Consider the following 24,449-nt stretch of genomic DNA (forward strand, 5'->3'; position numbering starts at 1 on the left):
GATAGCCATGCCCAGACCGTAGTAATTCAGAATGAATCATAATTTCAACATACAGCAGCTGTAAAGGATTTTTTTATATATGTAATGTATTCTTTATGGAAATTCTCATTAATGCAAATAAGGGAGGAAGTCACTTTCTACATTACAGCGTGTGCATATCAGTAGGTACCTCCTGACATTAGTGATGAAAATCCACTTCTCGTTATGATTACTTAGGAGTTTTGAATTCCTCATGTGTATAAAATGTTATGGGAAGCCATTATGTTCTGGGTAGTGCAAGTATTCACATTTTATTGGACCCTTCAGCATTGCTATTAAATAAACAAATAATACTAATGTGCTCATAAAATATATGAAGATTCCTGAAGTGCTATAATAATATAATATCCCAGCTCTCCTTCCAGTTGAAAGTCTTTTAAGTGTAATTCTTGCCATCAGAGGCTGACCCAGAAAACGTTTTTTTTTACCTGTGGGTAATAATCTTTATGCAAGGCTTATGTTAAGCTGTATGTCCTGGTGTACAAAGCAGGGGACAAATCTAGTTTCTTTCCTGGCTGACCTTGGAGAAGCCCCCTCTGCTCTCTGCACATCATTAGTAGGGTGGTGGACCTGTACGTGGCATGGGTCACTTGTGCCAGGTACTGCATCGGTGTTTCTGCCGCGGTGAAGGGTTATTATTTGCCTGAATTGCTTTTCCCGTGCGTGGCATAACCGAGCACGTAGCAATTGCTGCGGTGAGGTCTTGAGCAAGGGTACAGGAGCAGGGGTCTACCTCTGGTTTCAGGGCTGGAGCGTGGTTGGAGCATTGCTGCTCTCTGCAGGGCACGCTGGATGCTGCCCGCATCAGAAATCCCCACCTGACTCTGCGGGAGCCGCCCCTGAAGTGTTAACAGCAGCCTGCCATTGATGGCCGCTGCTGGGAAATGTAATTTGGCTTTCGGCTTCCAGGCTCTGGGCTGTCTTAAGTTAATTATGAGCTTTAAAGGAGGGGGAGGACGACAGAGCGGGAGGAGTGAAACCGAAGACTTTGAAGTAGGAATGACTGGTAGAAGAGGAGCCTGCTTGTGGGCAAGAGGTAATGGGGATGGACGCTAGTCCTCTCCTCTTTCTGCTTGCAGTGAGGACCAGAAATGGCAGGAACTAACTCAAAAGTGGGTGAACTTACAGGTGAAGTGGTATGTTTGATACGTTGTGTATCAAGCCTGCTGGGAGAATTTAGGCTGCAGCAATCACTGAAAAAGCAACGAAAGAGTCACCTTTACCATATAAAAATGCGAGCAACTGAGTCACCTTGGGTACATCTCGATATTGATTCTGTTTGCTTCTCTGTTTTTGTTTGTCTTTAGAGTATCAAATCTGTTGGTAGAGCACAGTCCAGTCGGGAGCAGTGCCTACAGGTCGGTGGGTGAGTGGCTGGAAGCCATCAAAATGGGCCGATACACGGAGATCTTCATGGAGAATGGATACAGTTCAATGGATGCTGTGGCTCAGGTGACCCTAGAGTGAGTAGTGCCCAGATCATTTTCACCTCATGTGTTGGAATTGCAGAGGCGGGGAAGACAAACAATTCAAAAATATGTAGGGATGAGGCTGCAGAAAGAGAATCCATTACCCTTTGTTTGCAGTCAGCAGTTTCTCTTTTAGCATTTGTATTGATGATAACAAGTGCAGGCAAGACTAAAACTTACGGTCACTACATTGGCAGCTGGTACTTTGGCTCCTTTACTCACAGAAATTAATGCTTCAGTTTGAATAATTGCTAGGTTGTCCTCTCGACGTAATAGCAGTTGATTATTTGGGCTTACCAACAAATAAAAAAACCCACTCTACCAGTAAATGTATAAGAGCTGGAGTCCCCACTGAGGTATTCCTTCTGATTCTCTCCCCCTTCCTGCCTGGGGGGAGTGAGTGAGCGGCTCTGTGGTGCTTAGTTGCCAGCTGGGGTTAAACCGTGACAGGTATACTGGCTTTACACTGGGTTAGCTGGTTTCACGGTTTATCTGGAGATAGCAAGTGGACAGTCAAGCCCAGTAAGGCAAGGAAATAGTATTCAACAGAAATAAGCATAGATACAGCCAATGCCAACAGAAGAGCATCAGCAAACCCACAGCTCTAGGCGACAGGCTCCTTGGCCGAGACTCTTCCTTCTGAATGTGCCCTTGGTTTTTGCATGTGGATATGACTGCAGTTGGGGTGACAGCACTCAAATGACTGCAAATGCCTCGGCGCTGCTGATTTGTTATGCTCCACCTTTAATTGCCTGCCTTGCTTGTGTTTGTGTCTGTACTTTCCTCCTGACGCTTCCTCAACCTCGTCCCAAAGCCTGCCTTTCTAGCTGGGTTAATTTGAGCTTAGTTTACTGCTGGTGTTAAGGCAGAATGGGAAGGATTATGCTCCCTGCTGCTTTGGAGAAGGTCATGGCTCTTCCAACCACATGCAGATTGCCAGTGCGCATACAGAATTGGTGCCAAGGATTAGGAATAAAACAAGAAAAATCCCCACACCCCACAGAACTGCAGCATTTCACGTGTCTGCCCAGGGCTTGCTGTGGAGCTCACCGTACAGGGCAGGAGGTCCTTTGCACATGATGCAGGCTGGTAACACCTCCACAGAGTTCAATTTTGCATTACGTGCATGGAGGGAGCGCGGGAGCGTATTTGCTCTCGCTCACATTTTATTTGCTCCACTCATATCACCAATATTTCTCCCTTACACCTGGACTCATCCAGTCTATCTTCAGGCATTCATGTGAAAACCCTGAGCTAGGGATTAAATCCTCTCCAGCGACTAGGGAGTCAGGGTGCATGAATTTCTACCTAGATACTTTTTTGGGTGCCCGAGACCCTTACCTGCGGTTTCGCAGCCTAGTCCTGCAACGATGTGCCATGTTGCTTTGGCTTTTGAGGACTCCACGGTTCCTTACCTGCTCATCTGGCAGTGCCCAGAAACACCAGGCTTTGGGGCTCCATTTAGATTGGTGATCTACAAACATTGACCAAGGAAGAGGTCCAGCCCCATGGTGGTCAGAGTCCACGCGGCAGAAAGACCTAGCCAGAGGGTGAGTGGGAAGAGGAGGGATAGGATGAGGCAGTAATTTAAGAGAAAAGGAAAACGGAGCATTTCCCTCTACTGTGCCACCTCGGTCTTATAACCAGAGCAAGTTCTGGTAGAAAATGCAGATAGCCTAAAGTATATCACAGACTTGTTGCTGTTTGGCTGAATTAGTCATCTCAAAGAAGAAAATTAGGTTTCACAAAAGCTTCCAGTTTGTTCCTCTTTAGAATTTTATGCAATTTCAAGAGCTCTAAAAGAAATGCTCAGAAGTGAAATGCTTTGGTTTGGGTCAGAGAAAATGTTAAGTTCAAGCCCAAATTAATGGTTATTTTTGACAGTAAATTAGTCTTAGTATCTCTCTGTGCTGACACAGTCTTAGCATCCCATCCCACTGACAAATCTCCCATTTTCTGGAGTGCAACATTTCAGATTGTGAAATTATCTCCTTAATTTGACTTAAAGATTCAAATACTTCCCTATATTTATTCTTTGGTATTCCAGAAATTTCAGAAGTATCCCCCAAAATCTTTTCAGGCTACCCAAAAAGTACTTCAAAATGTTTTTTCTGATTGGCAGTAAACCAATGCGTACAGTCTAGCCAGAAAGGCAAGTTGGTTTAAAAGTCTTTAAATAAGATTATAGCCGCCAGAGGGGCTCTGACCCTCACCAGCTGCAAACCGCCTCTAAGGCCCCCTCCACCAGGTCCCAGTATGTTCTTTATAGCACAGATGTCATCCTGCTCTGGTCATTTACTGGCCTCAGTGGAGACAATGTCTGACTGCTCAGCTTCAGCTTTCTTCCAGGCTTTTACGGCAGCAGAGCAGTGCAGAGGAGCTGATGCCTGGGAGCCTGGGGAGCTTCTGGGTTTTGTTGTTTTTTGTTGGTTTGGGTTTTTTTTTTGTTTGTTTGGGGTTTTTTGGGTTTTTTTGTTTGTTTGTTTTATTTTGTTTTGTTTGGGTTTTTTTTTTGTTTGTTTTAAGCTGGGAGATGATATTTCATGAATCCATCTTTCATTTCGGTTGAAACTGAGAAAAGGTTGAAACTAACTCCAACTAGTTAGTTATCCATGCCAGCAAATAAATTCTGCCCCGCAGCTGCCTTGGACAGAGATGCTTGCATGGGTCAGGCTTGGTTCTTGAACAGCTCAGCCCATGCACCTTTGTGTTGTAGTGGTGGCTTAGCAAGAAGGCTTGACCCCACTCGGGTCTGTTTTTAGGAACTGTGGACGGTTCATTAAAAAGCCAACGAGCCATCCAAATCAAGACTTCTTTCATCCCTCTCAGATATAGTGAAAAAAGAAAAATGACCAGATTCTCAGCTGTTAAAAAAGGAGAAACCATCATAGTGGCTTAAGAGGAAAGGTGTCCCGTGTTGAAGACCTGAACCACGTGCTCAGGCTGATGTAAACTGGTAGGTTGCCCTTAAAATCAACAAAGTAAGGGAGAGAAGTGGCTCCTGAGCTGAGACTCTCATGGGTTCTCCAGAAAATAAACACCGGAACAAGCAAAGTTCTTTAAAGGTTAATGTATTGGGGCTTTGGTTTTCTGTAAGTTTTCATTTTTTCTCCCCACAAAAGGGAACAACAAAACATTTTGTACTCTGCAAAGGAGAATTCAGGTTAAATGTTCCTTGTCATATTTAATAGAGGCAACTGTTCAGTATATTCCAGAGCTGGGACTTGGGGGGATCGGGTGAAAAGATGATCTGAACATCTGAAAGTAGCTTGCTTTCCCCAAATGACATCAGTAAAACATTCTTTACAATTTAAGAGGTTGCCTTCAAATACCATCCAAAATGATCTTCCCCAAATTCAAACTGCATAGGAGACAGATGTGGAAATTAGATGGAGAAAGGAGAACTGGATAATCACTGCCAGAAAAGGCAGGGAAAAAAAAAATGATGAATGTAAAGACCTCCTAAAAGCTACTGAAAAAAAATTAATAGTGCTGTAGGAGGGGTTGGCCATAACGCTGACAGGACTGGTGACTGTGGGCACGCAGCTTGTGGCCTCTTTACAGGACCTGGTTGAGATGGTACATGTTCAGCATTTTTTTTAAATCCCCCCCTGGCATGCAAAGCAAAATCCCAGTTACCGCCCTGCTTCTTTCAAACTGACAGCTTGATGCATTTGTTCCAGAAAAGAGTAGTAGTAGTGACAAATTTCTGAAAGCAAAAGATTAAAAAGCTAAAACTGGTGAATATCGCCCCAAGTCCTGAGCTCTGCCTGCTTAAGCAAAGACCTGAAAATGTATGTGTTCAAACAAAGAGTGATTTCTACAATTAGCTCTAATTCTTGCAAAGGGACGAATCACCTTGTGAAAAGTGGAGCCTCACCCTCCACCCCCTCTTTCCAACTGGATATCAGACTTGAAGGCAGCCTTTCCAGTGGACCAGACCTGCTCTTTAAACTTGTGGACCACCTAGTGACTTTGAGTGTGTCTGGAGCTCTTTCAATCCACTGCAAGAATAACATTACCAGGACAATACTCAAGAATAGATAGATCCATGACATGAGTTTCAGTCTGACCCTTGACTGGACCAATTACTAACCATGTGGACTACATACTTCCACCTTTTGAAAGATCTGTACTCATTGAATCTCAGGACACCCTGTTGTTTGTTATTAGATGAAGAGCTCTGAATATTTGTAATAATATGTGTTGTGTTGCTTTGCATTGTATATTTTTTTCTTCTAAAATAAAATAAATTATTTATTAAAAGTTATACTGAATGAAGAGCATTTAAGAGTTCACCTGCTCCAGATGCTTATTCTTAACCTGAAATCTTAGTCCTGAGACTGTGATACTGCATCTGGTTCTGAACAAACCAATTCTCATCTCATAATCAAGTAGGACAGGAATAATGAATATGAGCAGATGAACTCTTAAAAAAAAATTTTTAAGTCCTCATTTTATGCAAAAGTCCCTAGCAAGTGGATTCCTCTCTCTTTAGCATCTTCTGAAGGTCTTTGAGGTTGTTCTTCTTTCCCCTCATTCAAACTGACAACTAACTAACTCCGTGAGTAGCCCCAGTCTGCATGGGCAATTGTAGAGTTACACCACATGAAGAAGAGTGGTGAAATCTGGCCTGGATGGGAGATGAAATACAAAATATCTGTGGTAGGTTGATGGCTGCCAGCCACAGAGATCTTTCAGGAACCTGGCCCTTTTGCTTGCATGTCTAACTGGCTGGTGAGGGGGGTTGTATTTTATGTGGCAATCCAGTCCTAGTCTACACTGTGTTTGACAAACTAGTCCATGGTGTATAAGTAGTTCTGTTTGTAAATAAAATGTTTTAAATATATTTCTTACAATGTGGAGACCGTGAATTCAACCCTTGCAAATGGAGGATCTTGCAGGGAAGGGGATACGGTGTTGTCCCTGGCACATTGCAGCTGGGCTTTCATGCAAAGCTGTGGTAAGAGAGCAGCATGCGTGCAGCTGTATACAGGCTATTTGGGATGAGCCGACACCAATTTTCCCCTATATTTCCTTGACTTTTTGGTCAACTTAGGTTGGCCTCTTAGTACTGTGTTGGCAAGTGATTCAAATTCCTGCCCCTTTCCATTTTCAGCCCTATGTGAATGAAAGAGAAGTGAAAAAGGGAGACTTCTCCCTGAAACAAGAATAAAAGTTGTCTCATTGCTGGGGGTGGTGTCAAGTATTTTGAAACAGAGACACCCCACAGCACACGGGTGCACGTATCTCCATGACCTCGGGGAGTGCCTATGCCACGGCCGCAGTGGTGCACACAAAACCCAACACGGGGGTCAGGTCACTTGCATGGCAAGGTGCAGCCTGGATCCTGATTGCAAGTGTCGTTTGCCCCCGGGTCTTAGTTGTGCCTTTTCTTGCAGGGAATTGCACAGTCCTATTGCAAAGCCCCAGTTGATACCCACACGCATCTCCTCTGCTGAGCTGAGCCCAGTGAAATTACCAGTTGGCTGCGGTAACGTGAGCCAGGCAGCTCTGGACTGGAGCTTGAGAACAGTTGTTTTGCAGCCCTTTGGCACAGAACTTGATTTTTTTTTTTGTCCCAAAACCAGCTGGTTTGCATACCCGATTTTGTTTAAAATTGGCTTCTGCCTTATGCTGCTTTAAGTCCTTCAGCGTTGGATGCACAGGAGCATGCAACATTCTGTAAGTCATGCTCGAAAAATGGGAATTAAAGCTCCTGCGTTCTCTAGGCGGTTTTCGGAAAGTTTTGTTGCGGGCTTTGCAACACACAAGGTGGCTTTTGAATAAAGCTGCTTATTTTATACTAGGTGAGCACCTGGCTCAGGAGCTGTTGGCTTCTGCTTCATCTTTGCAGAGGTGAAAGACCCCACAGTAGGTTTTTTTCCCCTCTCTGAGGAGTCCCCGCGCTTTTGGCCGGTGGCTCCACATTCGAGAGGATTTGATATTCAAAGAAAATAGACTGGATCCCCTGGTGAGCAGCTAATGGATTGAAACCAGAAACTCCTTTTTCTTCTTTCTTTCTTGTAAATCAATGAGGTGCTCCTCAAGGATATTGAGTTAAGGGAATACTATAAGGGAAAAAAAAAAAAGCTGTGTAGTGAGTAGGGTTTTTTTTATTAGACTGATGGAGCTGCGTGTGAAATGACAAGACGTACATGCCTTTCTCACAGTTTCAGGCTATTTTTTTCTGCATAACATGCAAGATTATCAGAAATGATACATCTGTGAAATACATGGTGCTGGATTTTCAAAAGAGCTCAGCTTGCACTTTAGATACCTGGAAAAAAAAAAAGCAAGCTTAATTTTCAAAAAGTGCCAGCAGAGCAGCACTCAGCAGGGGGAAGATGGATGTTGGCTCTTTTAAAAATCAGAACCAATACTGGGATGTTTTTTGGTTTTTTTTCTCTTTGGTGTGAACTTCCAACTGTGCTGTGTACATAAAATAAATTGCATGTAACAATAGCGTTACTACATTTTCCTTCGTTATTAAGATGGCTTGCTGAACTAGTTTCACAATTCAGTGGAGGCAGAAATGAAAGCATGTCCCCCTGAGAAGGTAGACACCTTTTGCAGATGCTGCAGCCTTTTCTCTGCCAGGTAAGGAGCGGTGCTGATGTGTCTCATTGACCTCCCTTGCTCCGTGCCCCTTACGTTGTGATTTCCCCTATGCATCGTCGAGATGCATCGCCGAGAAGGGTAAGATAATGAAATGAAGTGTTTAGCCTGGAGCAGAAAATCTGGTATTTTCCAAATCAAAAGGCTGAAAGCATGACAATCCTTGGAGAACAACAGATCTAGCTTTTGGCTTTAACCAGCTTATCCGCTAATGTATCAGCCTTTACTCAGGATTGCTTTTTATTCAAGGCAATGTTCATGTATGTAATTTTTGGATATGGATGGTTAGTTGTATTCACACAGGAGTCTCTGTCCAGAACGTGAAGCTGCTGAGAGAGCTACGCCTCCATGGGTAGCTCACACAATGTTACGTGAAAGTGTTTTGGTGGTCATTGCACGTGTTCACCTGCAGTCCAGCATGCAGCTGTGCTGTGAGCTGTAGCCCAGGTTTGCCTATGTCTCAGGTGGTGGCTGGGCTCCCGGGTGTCGCTGGCGATCCCCAGCCCTTGCACGCGCCAGCCCTGTCACTGTGGTTTCCAGAAAGCATCTACGTGTTTGAGGAGGTCATGTCCTGCTGGCTTTCGGTGGAGAGCTTTCTCCTAAAAGACTTGCACACAGGGTGTCAGCAGCTCTGGGATTCACATGTGTATTGGCAAGACTGTAGAGCCTTACTTTGAAAACATCCTTTTTTCAGTCCAACTTGGAGGTAGAAAGCAAGGGGCTGTTATTTCTCTAGTGGAAGTCTTCAGACAAAACACCACGTCTCCTCTAAGTCAAACTGCTTCTCTAACAGTCTCTGTGTCTTGTGCTGGAAACACAGATGCATCTGTCTTGATGTTTCTTCTGAGCTTCTATTCCTACAATTTCTTTGTTAACACTTTTCCCCCTAGAAAGAAATCCCTACAATTATACTGTGCCATAACCCATGGCCTTACCTGGCTTTAGATGTGTCATTAAATCTGATCACCCAAGGTCCTGCTGTAGTATCTCTAGGGGACAACTTGTCCCACTCCTGTCTTTGGATGGGAGAAATTGTTCTCTGGAGGTGCCTCTTTCATGTCATCAACATGAACCTTGGTGATTACCTTCATCATTATACACCTAAATTTTAGAGGTCTGAGCTTCTGAGAAAGCAATCTTTCCTCCTAATCCTGCATTTCACATAAACTATCTCATTTTACAGCTTTCCTGTAACGGCAGCCCAGTAGACAGACTCAACACAAATGCCTTTGCCTTGTAGAATTCACCCCCTAAAAAAATCAGATGTGGGTTTATGGGAAGATTTGCGAAGGCCCAGAGGGGAGCTGCGTTGCCAATTCCTGTTGACTTTAGGGGGTCATCAGGGTGGTGGCCATGCTCGAGGCTTTTGCCATTCAGCTCTCTGTAGGAGCTGGCTCTAGGATTGTGGTTTGTGCGTCTTTGTCTTTGCCTAGTCGGAAGAGGAAGGAAGCGTGGATTGACCTTACTCCTCACTGCTCATATCTGAGATCAAATACCAGCCTCTTCCATTAGAGGAAACTGCAACACAGGCTTTCTTACATGGTTTTTCTCTTGGAAGTAGGACTTTTCGCACCTAGCAGAGTCCTTGGCCAAAGGTGATGCTGACACTTTGCTGTCTGGCTTTTCTCCTTGGCCATCAAGGTGATCTCGGACAAAACATGTCTCTTCTCTGAGATGCTGTCAGCCATTAAAACATTTAAAAAAAAAATGGGGAATATTAAACTTGCCAACTAAACCTGGCTTCGGGAGCCGCCAATGGTAAGAGGTAGGCGCTGGCAGCAGCATTGGCGCGTGCGAAGCGTGGTGTGCGCGGCGGCGTGTGCCTGAGCGGTCCCTGGAACCAACGTTTGCTTTCTCCCACAGGGATTTGAGGCGGCTGGGAGTGACACTTGTTGGTCACCAGAAGAAGATAATGAACAGCCTTCAAGAGATGAAGGTCCAGTTGGTGAATGGGATGGTGCCGTTGTAACTCTGTTTTAAAGTCGCTTCCTCAAGTGGGTCGGTCCTGCACTTTGTACACTAGCCCTGAGATTTATTTTGACTAAAAAAAAAAAAGAAAAGATAAAAAGGGAAATTCAGTGGTTTCTATAACTGAAGGACGTTGGCCTCTGCCGCAGCGTTTCTAAAGCAGTGTTTGACTAAAGTTTTCCTTTTCTTCCTATTTGTGTCCTCATTTTCATGAAGTAAATGTAAGATGCATGGAACATGGAAACGAATCTGCTGTATGTGAGGTTAACCCGTCTCTTAAGCTTCAGCGATGATGACAACAAGCCTTCCCACCACACGTTGTCTGTACATGGGATATATATATATAGCACCTTTATATACTGAATTCCAGCAGCACATGGTAATACTTCCAAGGACTGACTTGAGCGGAGGAGTTTTGTGGCCGTTCGTGGGCTCCCAAAAGCTGCAGTTTACTGAAGTTTAACTTCGAGTCTTACTTGTCTACAGAAGTGTATTGAAGAGCAATATGATTAGATTATTTCTCGATAGATATTTTGTTTTGTAAATTTAAAGAAAAGAAAAAAAAATGCTGTTACACAGCATTAAGTTATAGAGACTAGTGTATAAACATGTTGCTTGCTCCATGGCAAATACAATACAGGGTGTATATTTTTTTTTCCTCCCTCCGTGTTACCACATTCTTTTTGTTTGCTCTTCTGGGAGGATAATACATGATGAAGATGTATATACTGTACAGTTTGCTACGCATCAGGTACAAGATCGGGGCTCTTTCCTTGGTTTGTTCTTTTTCCCCTCCTCTCTTTTGCTTTGTTTTGTGTCCCTTTTGTGTTACTGCTATGTTTTGTATTTTTGCTGCTGTTTGGTTTGAGCAACATATAAAGCCTTCAGGAGTTTTGGTTATGTATATGAGGTAGAAGGAGTCTGCTTAAATAGAAGACATCACCCCCTCTTCCTTTCCACCGTGGGCTGGGGACGTCCAGAAGAAGAAAAGTAAAACATCTGGTTCTCAGTGGCCTCCAGCAACAACGTGGCATCGGTTTTTGTGTGTACGAGCCCAGCCCAAAGATAGTGTGGGAGTGCCTCCGCACCGGCATTTCAGCCCAGTAGCTGTCACCCAGTGCAGCCCTCACCCCCCTGTCCCTGGAGCCCAGGAGAGAAACCACAAAGTGGTTTTAGCTGGAAGAAAGGGATTTTGCTGTTCCTCTTCTCGTTACGGGGGTTAAGGCCTGGGGTGCAGTGTGGAGGCGACCCCATGGTCATCCAGCATGGAGATTTTGCAGTATTCCCCCCAAAGTGGTGGTGGTGGGATTATTTTGGGAACAGTGCTCTGCCAGGTTGTCTCTCTGGGCATTTTTGGTTTGGATATGGACCTCGCCACTTTGGGGCAGAGCGCAGAGAGGACGGAAGAGCAGAGCAGCCCAGTGTGGTCGCAGTGGTGGCATCCCATGGGCAAGAAGGTCCCACCCATCTGGGGCTGGCACAGCTCGGGTCAGCACTTGGTTGCAGCTGGGGTTCAGTGTGTCCATTAAAGCTCATGGCTGCTGTTTTCAGAGGGACCTGAGGGCAACCCGATCCCCTGGGAATCCCACCAAGAAACAGTTTGGGGCTGTCCTCTTTTTGTTGTAGGTAGGATTAATCAGCACAGTCAATTTGGTATTCATATGTTGAGCTTTTTTTTTGTGAAGACTTTGGTTAAGATAAGGGTTTAAAAATGGCTCAGCGGATGGCAAGCATTTGCTGTTTCTGTAGATATATCGCTTCCTTAGCGGCTGGGTAGCATCTTGTAGCATCCTTCCTTGGCGATAACAATGACTTATTGACTTGCTGCGGTTCCCTTCGTCCCCGGTGCTGCAGAGCCGAGCCCGGGGAGCTCATCCAGTCCCGAAAGGAGGCCTGCGTCCTTCACGTCTGCAGAAGCAGGTGTCGAATGCCACCTTCAGCTGTTTCAAAGGTCTTTCTTCCATTTCCCCCAGGCCTTTGGGTGAGATTTGATACAAAGAATGTTTTTTAAAGAAAAGGGAAAGGTCTAGGAGGAGAGGGTTGGGTGTTCTTTTTTCTTAGCAGCAGGGCTTTGCTTGCTTTGAGCAGGGCTTCTTCAGGCAATATTTGCCTGTTCTGAAATGGTCTCCTCCTCCTCTGCGAGCTGCTGCTGAGCTCCTTGGAAATCAGGCGAATTAGGAGGGAGAGGAGCCGTGGCGAGGTCTGACAAATTTTGATGGTGTGATTTCTCATCCTGTTGTTCCATTTTGGCAGCCACCGGACCACAAAAGAGGAGGGGGGAATCAAGACATAACAATTTCGGTGCGGAAAAGAGATTGTCATATAATAAATAAGATTATTAGAGCTGTCAGCAGAACAGTCTTGGGATTATTTGTGCCTCCCTGCCTGCAGCGCTTGGGAAAATAACCTGTAGGAAGACAGAAACAACTGGTTTCGTCGGGAGGAATCATTCGGTTGCCGCCTGCATCCATCGGCTGCACTGAGAGAGATGATATTAGCAAAATGCAGCACTTTCTGCCCATCATCTCTGCTCATTCCTTACCTGTTGGCTCTGTGGGAGGAGTTGGGGTTAGTCTTTTTTCATGGACTTTTAACAGCAAAATCCCCTTTTCACCATTTGCGGGGTTTTAAAGGCGTATGCGGTATGGCTGGCATGCATACCAGATGCTGGAGTAACCTTTAAAGTGATGAACTAGTGGAAAACAACCTGTTCTTAAGCCAGACTGCGTTTGTAAATAGGGCACCTCTTCTCCGTTCCTCCAATAAATAAATAAATAACCTTTTCTATTTATTTCAAGAGCTGTTCTTGCTACAGATCTCTGTATAATAGGCTTTGTCTCGGAGCTAAAAATAAAATAAAATGGTGTTTTAACGAGTAGGGTCCAAAAGTTACAGCTTCTATGTCCACAAGCAAATTCCAGAGACAACGGAGGTTTTCGGTTCCCATCCAAGAACTGCAAGTACTCTGTATTTGGGGCACGATCATATATATTGGGGTGCAGCAGACCAGGATGACAGTAATATTTTCCTGGTCGTGCTCTTCGTAAGGGCTGTAGGTGGATTTCCTGCCTATGGTTCAGTCCGAGCGCTTTGCTTTTCCTGCTCGCTACTGCTATGGCTGGTCCAATGAATACTTTTTTCCCAGTATATTCTGCTGCTAATTGCAAGGAAGGTATTTCAAAGGATCTGAGAGGTGAAAAGGCTCTTTTCGATATAGTTTTTCATTTTGGGAGAAGGAAGTGTCCCCAAGCATGGCTTGTGTAGACTGACCCCCTTTCATTGTGTAGCTACCATTTGGAAAAATCACCTGAGCATAAAAAAGGAAGACTGATTTAAAAGAAAAAACAAATCAGTTTAAAAGTTTATTTATTCCTTCTATATGTTAATGGCGAGAAGAATAAAAAATGAAGGTAAAATTTTTTTTTGTCTATTCAGTGTTGAATATAATGTAGGAAGTCCCAGTGGTCAAGAAATTGTGACTCCTCGGACTGCTGTGATCTTGAAATTAGTTGTTAAGGCATATGTAAGATACATCAGTAGCAGTCTTAAGAGTAACGCTTAGTTTCCAATCCTTTATTGTAATTCCTTAGGGCAGGTAGGGCGGGAGCCGGTGCATCCAGTGCTGCCAGAGCCACAGCATCCATCTCAGCTCCTCGCATCGGCGTTTTAACTCATAGGAGACTGTAGCATTGCTGTATTTATTCCTCCCCTTCCCCCCCACCTCCTTGGATGCTCTCTGTGCATTTTGTTTGTGTACATGGGTTTTTTTTGTAGTGTAAGATATGAAATTTTCTATTTTTTCATAAAAATAAAAACATTTTACTAACAGCAACATCCAGTTGTGGATCACACGCACGCGTGCCCCCTCGGCTTTCCACGAAGCGTCAGGATTTTCCCTGTTGGAAAGGAAATAAATTCTCTTTATTTTTTCTCTCCTAAACACAGACTTGGTGCTAATCTTGTGGTCCCTGGGGGAGAGAGGGGCCTCTGGGACAAGGGAGATGCGTAAACCCAACGTGAAGGCATGCTACCTTGTTACAGTCTGTTCCCTCTTTCCTCTAATTTTATTTGGGGGAGGGGGGGAATAAATCTGCTTATTAGTCTGCTTTGTGGGGCAAAGCACCTGCTGAACCCGCTGAGCCCTAGAGCAGCCCCTGGCCACACCATTCCCCTGTCCCTCAGAAATATCAATTTTTTGTGGTTCCCCCCCCCCAAAAAAAACTGATTTACTGATTTTCTTTTTCTCTGATATTTTTTGGGGGGGGACCCAGCAGACCCATGGCCGGCCGGAGCACCCGCCACCACATCCCAAACCCAATTCCTCCCCTGCCCCATGGATTTGAGGGCAACCTCATGCTGCAAAGGGGCGCAGGCCAGCCTTAAAGAGAGGTGAGGAAAGACACAGGTGGGAAAGGCCAAGGGGCGAGGGGGAAAAGATCGGCCTGGGAAAGGTCTAATGGAGGTGGTGGTGAGCAGCCAGCATCTTCTGGCTCCTGCAAGGTGGCCACTGCTGAAGGACAAAGGGGAGAGCCGCGGATGAGGATGGTGGTTCTCCTGACGTCACGGGAAGGCCCGGCAGACAGCGGGTGGTACGCTCGTACCCTGGCCAGGAAAGGCATGGTAGGCTGGGACGGCAGAGGAACGCTGCTTTATACATTAAAGGGAGCACGAGGTCAATTGGATTAGCAAACTGAGGTTGTCAGCAGCTCGGATAAAATCTCTCTGGACTGACGTGCCAGTCCCCATGCAGCGTTGTCTTATTCGGCCCAGGGTTGTCTGCTGCTGGACCACGATGGCAACCGACGCTGGGAAGGATCAGAGGGGCTCTGAGGACAGCGGAAAAACAATATTAACTTGCCCCATGTAGGCAGCGTCGTTGATAGCTTTGTGGAGACAGAGAGCCTGCTAAGGGGAAAACACAAAAAATGGGGAAACTTCTTTAAAGAAGCTGAAAGCAAAATAGTTTTGCAGGTGATGGGGAGGCATTGGACAGCCAAGGCTGGACTCATGGGGACAATGGGAAGGTTCGCCACCTCTAGCAGCTTCAACACAAAAAAACTGAAAGAAGGCAAGTGAAAATCTTGAGGAACAAGGGTGTTTAACAAGGTCTTGATTTCAGTGGCCGTAGAAAGAGGGATGGTGCCCTCATGGAGACACCTCCACGAGAGCAGCTGCCTCCTGTCCCTGTTCCTCAGCCAACATGAGCGGGAGGGAGAAGGGGATTAGGCTGCAAATGGACAAAACTTACTACTGCTACCAGTAAAGATAAGATGATTTTCCACCACTGGGCTCAGTGTGAGAAGAGGCGCTTGCACTCTGTGGCTGCCAACTAATAAATTCACCTGCTCAGAAAGGTATGGTGCTTTACCTGCAAAGCGGGTCCCTAAGCATGTGCCTGACTTATTTTTCGGGTGGTTCTTCTGCACAGCCTCCAGCCAGTCCCTGCAATAAATGCGCAGCTGCATCTCCAGTCGCAAACACCAGCTCTCGAGGATGCTTAACAAGCCGTGAACAGGGTAATATTATTCTCTGCATGACTCTTGTTTTCAGTAAACCTGAAACAAACTGCAAAGCAAGATGACCCCCAGTGCTGGTGACATTGCAGGGCAGCTAAGCAGCACCTCTGCCTTATTTTTCCTATCCAATAACCTGAAAACGGGGCTGGGGAGGCTCTGAACCCCCCCTCCTCTGCCAGCCCAGCAGTGTTCGACCCTGTAGTGCCGGCATCCCTGGAGGATGCTGCGGCCCCAGGGCAGGAGCAGCGGGGAGGCTGCTCCCCATCACCCCATGAAGCCGAGCTGCCATGCAGAAAGCGATGCAAGATTTATGAAGCCGTGGGGAGAAAGAGTGAGGGACTCTTCATGTATTTTTCATGGGCTGAACTGCATAAATAGCATGCAATGCATAAACTGTGACCGGATACTTCCACAAAAAAGGGACCTGTGAGCAGAAGAAGAGATGAAAGAATGAGATAGATTTATTCAAGTCAACAGGGCCTGATGAAAGTCACCCTCGAGTGCATTAAGAAGCAGCCGAAACACGGCCTGATCCTGGGATGATTCATCCTTGCTGACACGAGGAGGGAGCTGGACCCTGAGGACTGGAGAAGGGCACACATCGTAGCTGCTTGGTAGAATGGATGGAGGCGGGGAGAGACCGCCTCATCCGCAATGCCTCGGGTGCAGTGTGGGACCTGGGGAGGTGCTAGGACAAACTACCGCACCAGCAGCCAGGCCGGTGCAGAAAGGGCATCGAGGCATCGCAGAAACAGCTCAAAACGGGGTGAGACAGGAAAAAAAGGGCTACACTGGAAAACTCAATGCAGGAATGCAGGAGGGAGTGCTGCAGAGGTGGCATTCCCCATGGCAGTCCCCTCAGCAGGTGCACGTGTGCTTCCAAGTGTGCGTTTTTAATAACACATCCGCTGCCAGAGCTCAAACCTCAGGTACATGAAGATGGTATCGAGGAAGCAATCCCAGGCTGTGATCGGGTAGGAAACAGGAGCTGGAGCAGCATGGCCAGCAAATGGCTTTGCTCATTTTGCACCCCTGAGAGCAAACCAGGGTGTGCTTACAGGTATTGCACGCCATAGGGTCTCTGGGGAAAAAGGCTTGGAGAAATTGGCGGGGGGGGGGGGGCGACGCTCACTGAAGATACCCATTGCCTCTATAACAGGACTTCCATTTGGAGTGTTTGGGGGAAGTCCTTTGGGACCCATTAGATTTTGGTGGCTGCAGACCCCTGCATTACAGTGACCTTTGGTAACCCATTAATGTATGGTTCATTATTTTCCTCCCAGAAAGGCCTATGAGCCAGCCGTGGAGGAGAACAAGGTGCCCACATAGGTGATTTTCTTACCCCATCATTTCCTCACCACTAGCTGGGGTCAGCTCAGCTAGTCCTAGCATCAGCTATTAGTAATATTCAGCAAATAAAGTAAAATAAAAGAAAGAAGATGCTTGCTTCCACTGACGTGCTGCTTTGGTAACCTATTAGCAGCTCTAACCGGGATTTTTTTTGACGGCAAAACTCTTCGAACTCACCCATAAGCGGCCAACGGACACATTTGTGCTGGCGAAGATGACTTATTTCTCTCAAAGCTTATTTTTTTAACTATGAAACAAAAGAAAAAAAATCTTCCAAGCTGAAAAAAATGCAGCAAAACTGTGAGATAGGCTGCCAGCCCTTTTCTTGGTTTGCTCCCAATAAAGGCCATATTTATTACAAGAAAATTGAAATCCTATTGATTTCTCTTCTGAGGTGCTGTGTTTCAAGCTTGACATTTAAACACGAAACTCCGGGCTCCAAAGTTTAATCATTTACTCCTCAAGAAATACAGTGTTTGGAGCTGCTGAGCAAAAGGGCATGCAAGGTAAAAATGATATTTCATTGAAAAAAAAAAAAAAAAGAAGATAGGGAAATGATATGTTCATTTAAAAAAGAAGATAGGGAACAACCTCTCCCACCTGGTGGGAAAAAAACGCCATCGAAACGTCATCCTGCGGTCCCTTTCCATGAGACACGTAGGAGCTCAGGACCACTGGGCTTGCTAATATCTTTCAAATGGGATAAAATTGATGGTTGGACCCAGATATTGTAGAAGGAGGGGAAAGGAGATGTGTGTATGGATGGATACGGATGAATGGATATGGATGCATACACATGCAGAAGCACCAGGGGATAAAGTCTTAATTAAGACAAGGATTAGGGCACAACAGATAAATGATGAATGGCAGCTATTAGCCCGGGAGTGAGACTCGATTGGGCTGAAAAGGGACAGTTTTGGGCCAGGCAGGGAGGATAAATGGGGGGCATCAAGGTCTGGCACTGGGAAGGATTTGGCCTCAATTCACGATCCTGGGGAGGAGGCCGGGAGGGAGGCGATGCTGGGGTGGCCGCAGAAGGGACCGAGATCCATCCCACCGGGCAGCTGCTGGCCACCAAAGAGGGGAAGAGGAGATTAAATGGGCATAAAGTGGCCAGGAACATGCTTTTGGCAAGAAATTAGGAGAAATGAGGCAGAGGCGAGCCACGGTCACAGCTTTCATCCTGGTTTGGCCACAGCTTTTGGGCTTGGAAGACCTTGCAGACCTAAAGGCTGATCCCTGTGGCCCGGGTGGGGAAGGCATCTGTTTCTTTGGCTTGGAAGCAATGGCCCTTTGGGGTTTTTTTTTGTGTTTCATGGTGGAAAAGCAGGCTTTCGCAGCCAGGGTTTGTGAGCAGCTAGGTGCGCACCCAGCCCTGCACAGGGACTGGCTCGCTCAGCACCTGCTAAAACCTGATTTTGGGTGATTTTAGGCCCTGAACATGCCTGTATGGGTCCTTCCCTTGGCCTGGCAAGGGGAGCGGGAAGCATGACAGGTGCCTTCACCCCTTTGAAACCCAGAGCTTGGAGAACACAGCTTCAGAGCCAAAATCACAGGTCTTTTTGTAGCAGCAACTTCTCCTATTCCAGCAGAAAACAATTAAAAAAAAAAAAAAAGAAAATTGTAAATCTTCTGTGTGGGGAAAGGCTGGTGGCTGTGTCAGAGGCAAGGTTGGGATGCCTCTCGGGAGGGCAGTGCCAGGGGTGCAGCATCCCAAATCAACGTGAATAGCTGCTTCAGGGCACAAAAATGAGCCCTGCGATAACTTCATTCCTCTCCCAGCCCTAAGAGCTGTGGGTCATTGTGCTGCCCTCCCATTTTATGCAGCAGCTGGAGAGACACCGAACCCTTGGCCCCTGTGCTTTGCATCCCTGGGGGGGGCTCCAGCCAGGGGCAAAACTCTCATGCACTATCCATCCCCCCTTAACGCCCCGAAATCGAGTGATTTCTTTGTCAGAGAAGGCAATTAGCATTCAGGTGCTGCTGTTAGCATAGAGGGGCAAAAGGCTGACAGCGATAGCTGCAAAGCCAGGGCCCGGGTCAGAAATGTAATGGAGAAATAAATTACGGCAAGCGAGCGCATTCAGATTCAGTCTTTAGCCGCAGCGTCTATGGGGGCAGAAAAGAGCCCTGCCTCCTGCTAGTTTATCATCCACGCTCCGGTGATGCTCCTGGCTGCAGCCGATAAGCAGCCCGGCTTCTCCAGCATCAGTAGCATTCCGGTAATGAGTGGCTGAGACCCCCGGGTACCACCCAGGGATGCTGCGAGTCCTCTCGGCACCACATCCTAGTCGTTTAGCTAAAACTTTCCCTTCAAAAACTCAGCTGATTGCAGGTGCCTTTGTGAGTGTTGTCGCTGGGGTTTGTGATGGGGGGGGGGGTTTAAGGGCCCCAGGGTTTTGCAAGCTGCTGAAAAGGGGAAAAAAAAGAGCTAGAGTCTGATGGCTTGAAGTGGATTTGGCTGTAAAAAAATAAGACTAAAAAAACCCAGCTAATCGTCCTGGTGACCCCTCCATCCCTGTAAATTTGGAAAGCCTGAGTACAGCTGTGTTTTGGGAAGGGAAGGACCAGGTTGTGGCCCTTTCCTTGCAGCCATGGTGCTGCAGCGGGAGGCTGCGCAACGTGGCACGGCTCCCTTTGAAACTGGGCTCCCCTCGAGCCAAAAAAAAAAAAACCAAAACCAAAACAAAAAAACACCACCCAGGCAAGAAAGGCAAAAGGCCCATTTTCTTGGAGAAAAAATGCCAGGAAGCCAAGCAGTGAGCTGAATTGCCTCCATCAGCGATGGCGTTGTACAGTCATCTGGTCCCCGGAGATGGCAGGGAGTGGTTATATAGAGTAATCTCTTTTTTTCGCCAATATTATTCACCTATTTAAGGGGAAGAGGTGTTTCCTTTTCTAAAAGAAAGATGAAAAGGACAGTAGCTGTGCTCCAAGTTATTTTTTATGCTGAGGAAACAGCCCACTGATGAAGCAGTGTGTTTGTAGGAGCAGATAAATCAGGAGTTGAATGGAAAACGGATTTTTTTTTTTTTTGGTTCCCCTAGCCCCATGATTTGATTTGATTTTAGCCTCACTCGAAGCTGGCCGTTTTATATTCCCCAGGAAGGTTTACCATAGGGCACTGCAACCTCCCCAGCTTTGACAAGTGATGGCATGGAGGGAGACTGTAAAAATATGTAAGAGAATATAACTACATATATAAGAAAAAATATATAAAAAATATAAAATGCATTAAATATATACATACAAAAGAGACTCTTTATCAAATCAAAGTTAAAGCTCTAGAAACATGATCTTGTGCTTCCCCAAAACAAGGGAAAGCAAAATAATCTCTCCAGGCCTTATGGACTTATATTTGTGTGTGTGCCTGGGCGATGCAGAAGAGGCGCTGAACTTGCACTAATACGGAGCTACTCAATATGCCTTGATGAATGAATGCATTCAAAGCCTATAGAGAGCAAAGTGTTTGCCGCGGCGAGAATGGGAGATGATTCCCCTCCTGTAAATTTGCCTAAGTACAGAATAAACATCTATTTTCTTTCTGCTTTCCCCCTTTTTCTAAAGCCCAGCTGTCTGTTAATGCATATAATGACGGTCCCGCCGGGGACCAAAGCCTGAATTCCCATTCATATGCAAAATCCATAAGTGTCAAACTTTAGATTTGGCCCAAATAACATTGTGCACTTCTCCAATGAAGGAAATTCCAGCTTGCTGTATTTTTCCTGCCCAGTGCATGCCAGATGTCTTAAAAAAAAAGGGGGATGTTTGTTGCCGCTGATTATTCCTCTGTGCAGAGCCAGAGCCGGTAACATATTTGCCTTTTCCTTGTGGCCATGGTCTGGGCGGTGTTTGCAAAGGAAGTGAGTCAATGCCATACGGTCCAGATTTGGAGGATGTAATCTGGCCATCAGGGAATATTAAGCTATCTTTAAAAAGTGGAGCAGCAGCCCCTCGACATCGCCGGGCAAGCTGTTCTTCCTCCAGCACCTTACAGACAGCAGGAGAGAGGGGGGAAAAAAGGGCTGAATATGACAGCAAAGGGACTGAGGCAACTGGGAAAATCAGGTATTTGTGCCAAACCAGCTCCTGGATGCTCTTTTTCAGGCGGACCACTCAGTGCTTGTATGCTGGTCAGCATCAGCTCTCTGAAGCCCTGCCTCGAGCTACTCTTTGAGAGCCTGCAAAATGTTCATACTAAGGAAAGCAGAGGCTTAGGAAGCTCCTTTTAGGCTTCACCAGACCATTTGCTTTTAAAGGAGGCTGTCCAGCATGGTAAGAGAGATTGTGCTGAGCAGAAAGAGGAGGGCGATGCTTTGCAGTGAAGCTTTGCTGGAAGCAAAGCACTGGAGCAAGGGCTAGGGCTCATTCCTGGGTGATGGGGATGGGGATGATCTCATTTTGGGGAGAAACAGCTGTAAACAGCCAGACTGTTACTGGAAAACCAAAGCCCCAAGTTATTCCTCCTTTGGGAGGCTCAGGCATCACTGTGGGGTTATTTTGGGGGGCTGTGTGCGTTGTGTGTGGCAGGCAACTCATTTTTCAGGCTAGATACTTGCCTTGGGACCGTGTGCTTCAGCGAGAGGAAGTGATTTAAGAGGAAGGCAGGCAAATTCAGGGCTTTTTCTTTTTTTCTCATGGAAGAGGAAGGGTCAGGAGAATATTTCTTTCCCGCTGTCTCAAGATGAATGGGGGCTTTGCGGCGATGAGGCAGCAGCGGTCTGTTAAGAGACTGGGGGATTTGGGCTAGCAGGGGTTTTATGCTGAGCCTCACAGCTGGTGCAGGTGCATTTCCAGCCATAAGAAGTAATAACAGTCCCGGTGGAAACATTCGGCTGCGGTAAAAGCAGACAGAAATCTATTATCCATGTGAATGCAATGTCAATGTTTACAGAGGGAGGTCAAAGCCGAGAGCTCTGCTCGCGAAATGTCAGCTCCGGAGGAGGAGGCGGCATTAGCAGCATTTGCATTTGTGCTGGAGCAGTCCCTGCAAGGCTGGGGAATATTGAGGAGGTTTTGTGACTTCCAGCCCTCTTCAATACCTCTTCTTGCACCGTTGCCTGGAAGCGATGCTGGATGCTTCCTCCTCACCGGGGATGCAAGTGTGGATGCAGGTAGTGTTCCTTATCTGCCATAAACAGGGACTTTTACAGAGTGGAAAAGACAAGGGGCTGCAAAAGGAACAGAAAAATGGCATGAAGCAAAGTATGTAGGGTCCAAAAAAGCCCCCCGGTAAAGCCAGGTGAGCACCCGCCACTGAAAGCCCACCAGCGGGTAGGTGATGCTAGAGCAGCCCTTGTGCGGAGGCCTCCTGGCAGCAGAGGGGACAGGAGCCAGAAAAGCCTGAGGTTTTTTTTTGTGAGACTGTCTTTTTGTAAAACTTTGCAAAGAAGTCCCACAAAACACCAGCCCCAAGCAGCCAGGCAGGAGCCATGTTTTATCCTGACCAGCTGAGGAGGTCTATGCTATAAGTTACATTGCTTAATCTACCTGCCAGGTATCAAGGCAAGAAATTACCAAATTCTCATTACCTTTCCTCCAGGGTAGAGGCAGGGTTATGGGTTTAGCTAAAGGATCTCCGATTACTTTTCTGCAAGCTTATTGCTTAGGGTGGAAAGTGTTCGAGGTGGGTTTAATCCCCACTGCTCAGTGTTATTAATAATTATTATTGGTAGCACAGGAGTTGCCAGGCCCCTTTAAATGAAGACCAAGGCTGCTTTGTGTGAGCATGGATGGTTCCCGCTTGGGAGAGGTTATAGCCACGGCAGGGACAGGCAGCAGAAGCATAGGCAAGGGCACAGCCTCAGAAACAGCTTTTTGCCGCTGTATCCAGCTGCTGCCCATGGATATTGCCCACAGGAATGGCAGGCTCCCCAGGCGTTGCTCCCAGGTGTCAGAGGGCAGGGGAACATCACTGCCCTGCAGAGCAGGTATCCAGCCCTGTGGCTGCTGGGGGGAGTGGGTGTTTCCCCTCAGGAGTGTTTTTCCCCTGGGGAAGGAGGCTTGTGTCATCCCAGAAAACTCAGAAAAGTCCTATGTGTTTGCCAAGCAGAAGAAACGCCTCTTGCCAAAGAGTGAGTTCCTTCCTCCGTCCTTAGGCTGACTTTTTTCCTGTAACTTTATTTACACTTGATGAAAACTTCAGGCACCGGTGTTCTGTGAGGATGTGGGATGTGCCAAGCTGCAATTTTTTTCTCCTCAGCACCTACTGTTTGGTGGAATGTGTGTGTATATATGTGCACGGCCAAATGGATGGGAAACCACCCAGCAAGACAGAGCCAGCAATGTAAATGGGCAGCAGAAACCCCTTCCCGTTTGCCTGCACACCGGGTGCTGTGCCCGCCTTGACCGGACACAAAGGCAGGAGATTTGGGGAGCTGCGAGGGTTGAAAGTGGGAAAACGTCTGCTGTAGCACCGAGTTCAGGGGACAGGGCAGCCCTGCCAGGTGCAGAGCATCCCCTTCTCTGTCCCATGTCCCTGGGGTAGCAAAGGACACTGCTGTGGCATGGAGAAAGTCATTTCAGGTTTTCCAGCTCCCTCCAGATTAAAGGTTATTGTATTTGGGGTGGGGATATTTTGGAGATGTTTCTTTGCTGACCATTTTGCTAATAGCAGTTCTATTAATAAAACGAAACTGGCAGCAATCTTTGGCAGGTTTATGCCACTTGGTATTTAAGGCCAGGCGATACGGATTTATTCTGTGTGGGATCTTGTGGTTTGCACTGTCTGTGGTGTCGGTCAGCTGTAATTGAGTTGATATTAATACTGATTAGGAAAAATAAACGATGCTCCTAACAGCTGAGCACAGAGACGGCCATCACCACGGAGCACGTGTGTATGTGCGGGGAGGGATTTTTCTGCAGCCAACAGAATATCCGGCGTCATCTCTGTGAAAGTTAAGCCCCACTAGCAGAGCCCCTCGTTTCTAGAGGGTCTTCAGACGCCTGGCCCGTCTCCCAGCTTGCCCCAGTCCCCTGGCAAGAGCAAAGTTTCTTCAGGTCTCGTAATTCCCATTCCCATCTCGAAATTCCCTGCCTGTCCCGCTCCCACGGGTGTCCTCCCGCTGCCGGCCGCACTGCCGTGCCGCCGGGCGGCCGCCAGGGGGCGCTGCACTCCGCATGCCGCTCCCCGCCCGCCAGGGGGCGCCACCGTGCGGGGCAGGGGCGCGGCGGCCCCGGGCCTTCAGCTCCCCCCGCGGCCGCCAGGGGGCGCCGCCGCCGCGGGAGGCGCAGCGGGAGCGGGGTCGCGGGGCTGCTGCCGGCGGGGCCCTGCTGGGCCCGGGGCCCTCGGGTCCCGTCTCCGGGCGGCCCGGGGGCCGCGCTGGGGCTGCTTCCCCGCCGCGGCTGCTCCCGGTGCCGCCGCCGCCGCGTCTCTCTCCGCCCTGGGCCCAGCGGACGCCGGCGCCCCGGGCGTGCTCCGGGCCGGGGCCGGGGCCGGGGCCGGGGCCGGGGCGAGGGAGCCGCTGTGCCGGGCACCGGCTGCAGCCGC

General features: G+C 47.4%; 1 protein-coding gene across 13 annotated transcripts in view; it reads left to right on the forward strand.

Annotated features, from left to right (window-relative positions):
- EPHA5 (EPH receptor A5) overlaps positions 1-12,877 on the forward strand; it is a 198,401-nt gene extending 185,524 nt beyond the window's left edge. For 11 of the 13 annotated variants that reach the window (XM_087735579.1, XM_087735580.1, XM_087735577.1 and 8 more), the window contains 2 exons: positions 1,347-1,502; positions 9,990-12,877. In XM_087735579.1, the coding sequence (XP_087591705.1) occupies positions 1,347-1,502; positions 9,990-10,095 (262 nt within the window). In that variant the 3' untranslated portion in view covers positions 10,096-12,877. Of the gene's footprint in view, positions 1-1,346; positions 1,503-5,355; positions 5,552-9,989 lie in introns of those variants that run through there. The other 2 variants (XM_087735572.1, XM_087735573.1) reach the window with 1 other exon arrangement.
- The last annotated feature ends 11,572 nt before the right edge of the window (positions 12,878-24,449 follow it).

This window comes from Nipponia nippon, unplaced genomic scaffold (genome assembly GCF_047370975.1).
Source record: "Nipponia nippon isolate SJK-2023a ecotype South Korea unplaced genomic scaffold, ASM4737097v1 scaffold_6, whole genome shotgun sequence".
NCBI classification, from domain to species: domain Eukaryota; kingdom Metazoa; phylum Chordata; class Aves; order Pelecaniformes; family Threskiornithidae; genus Nipponia; species Nipponia nippon.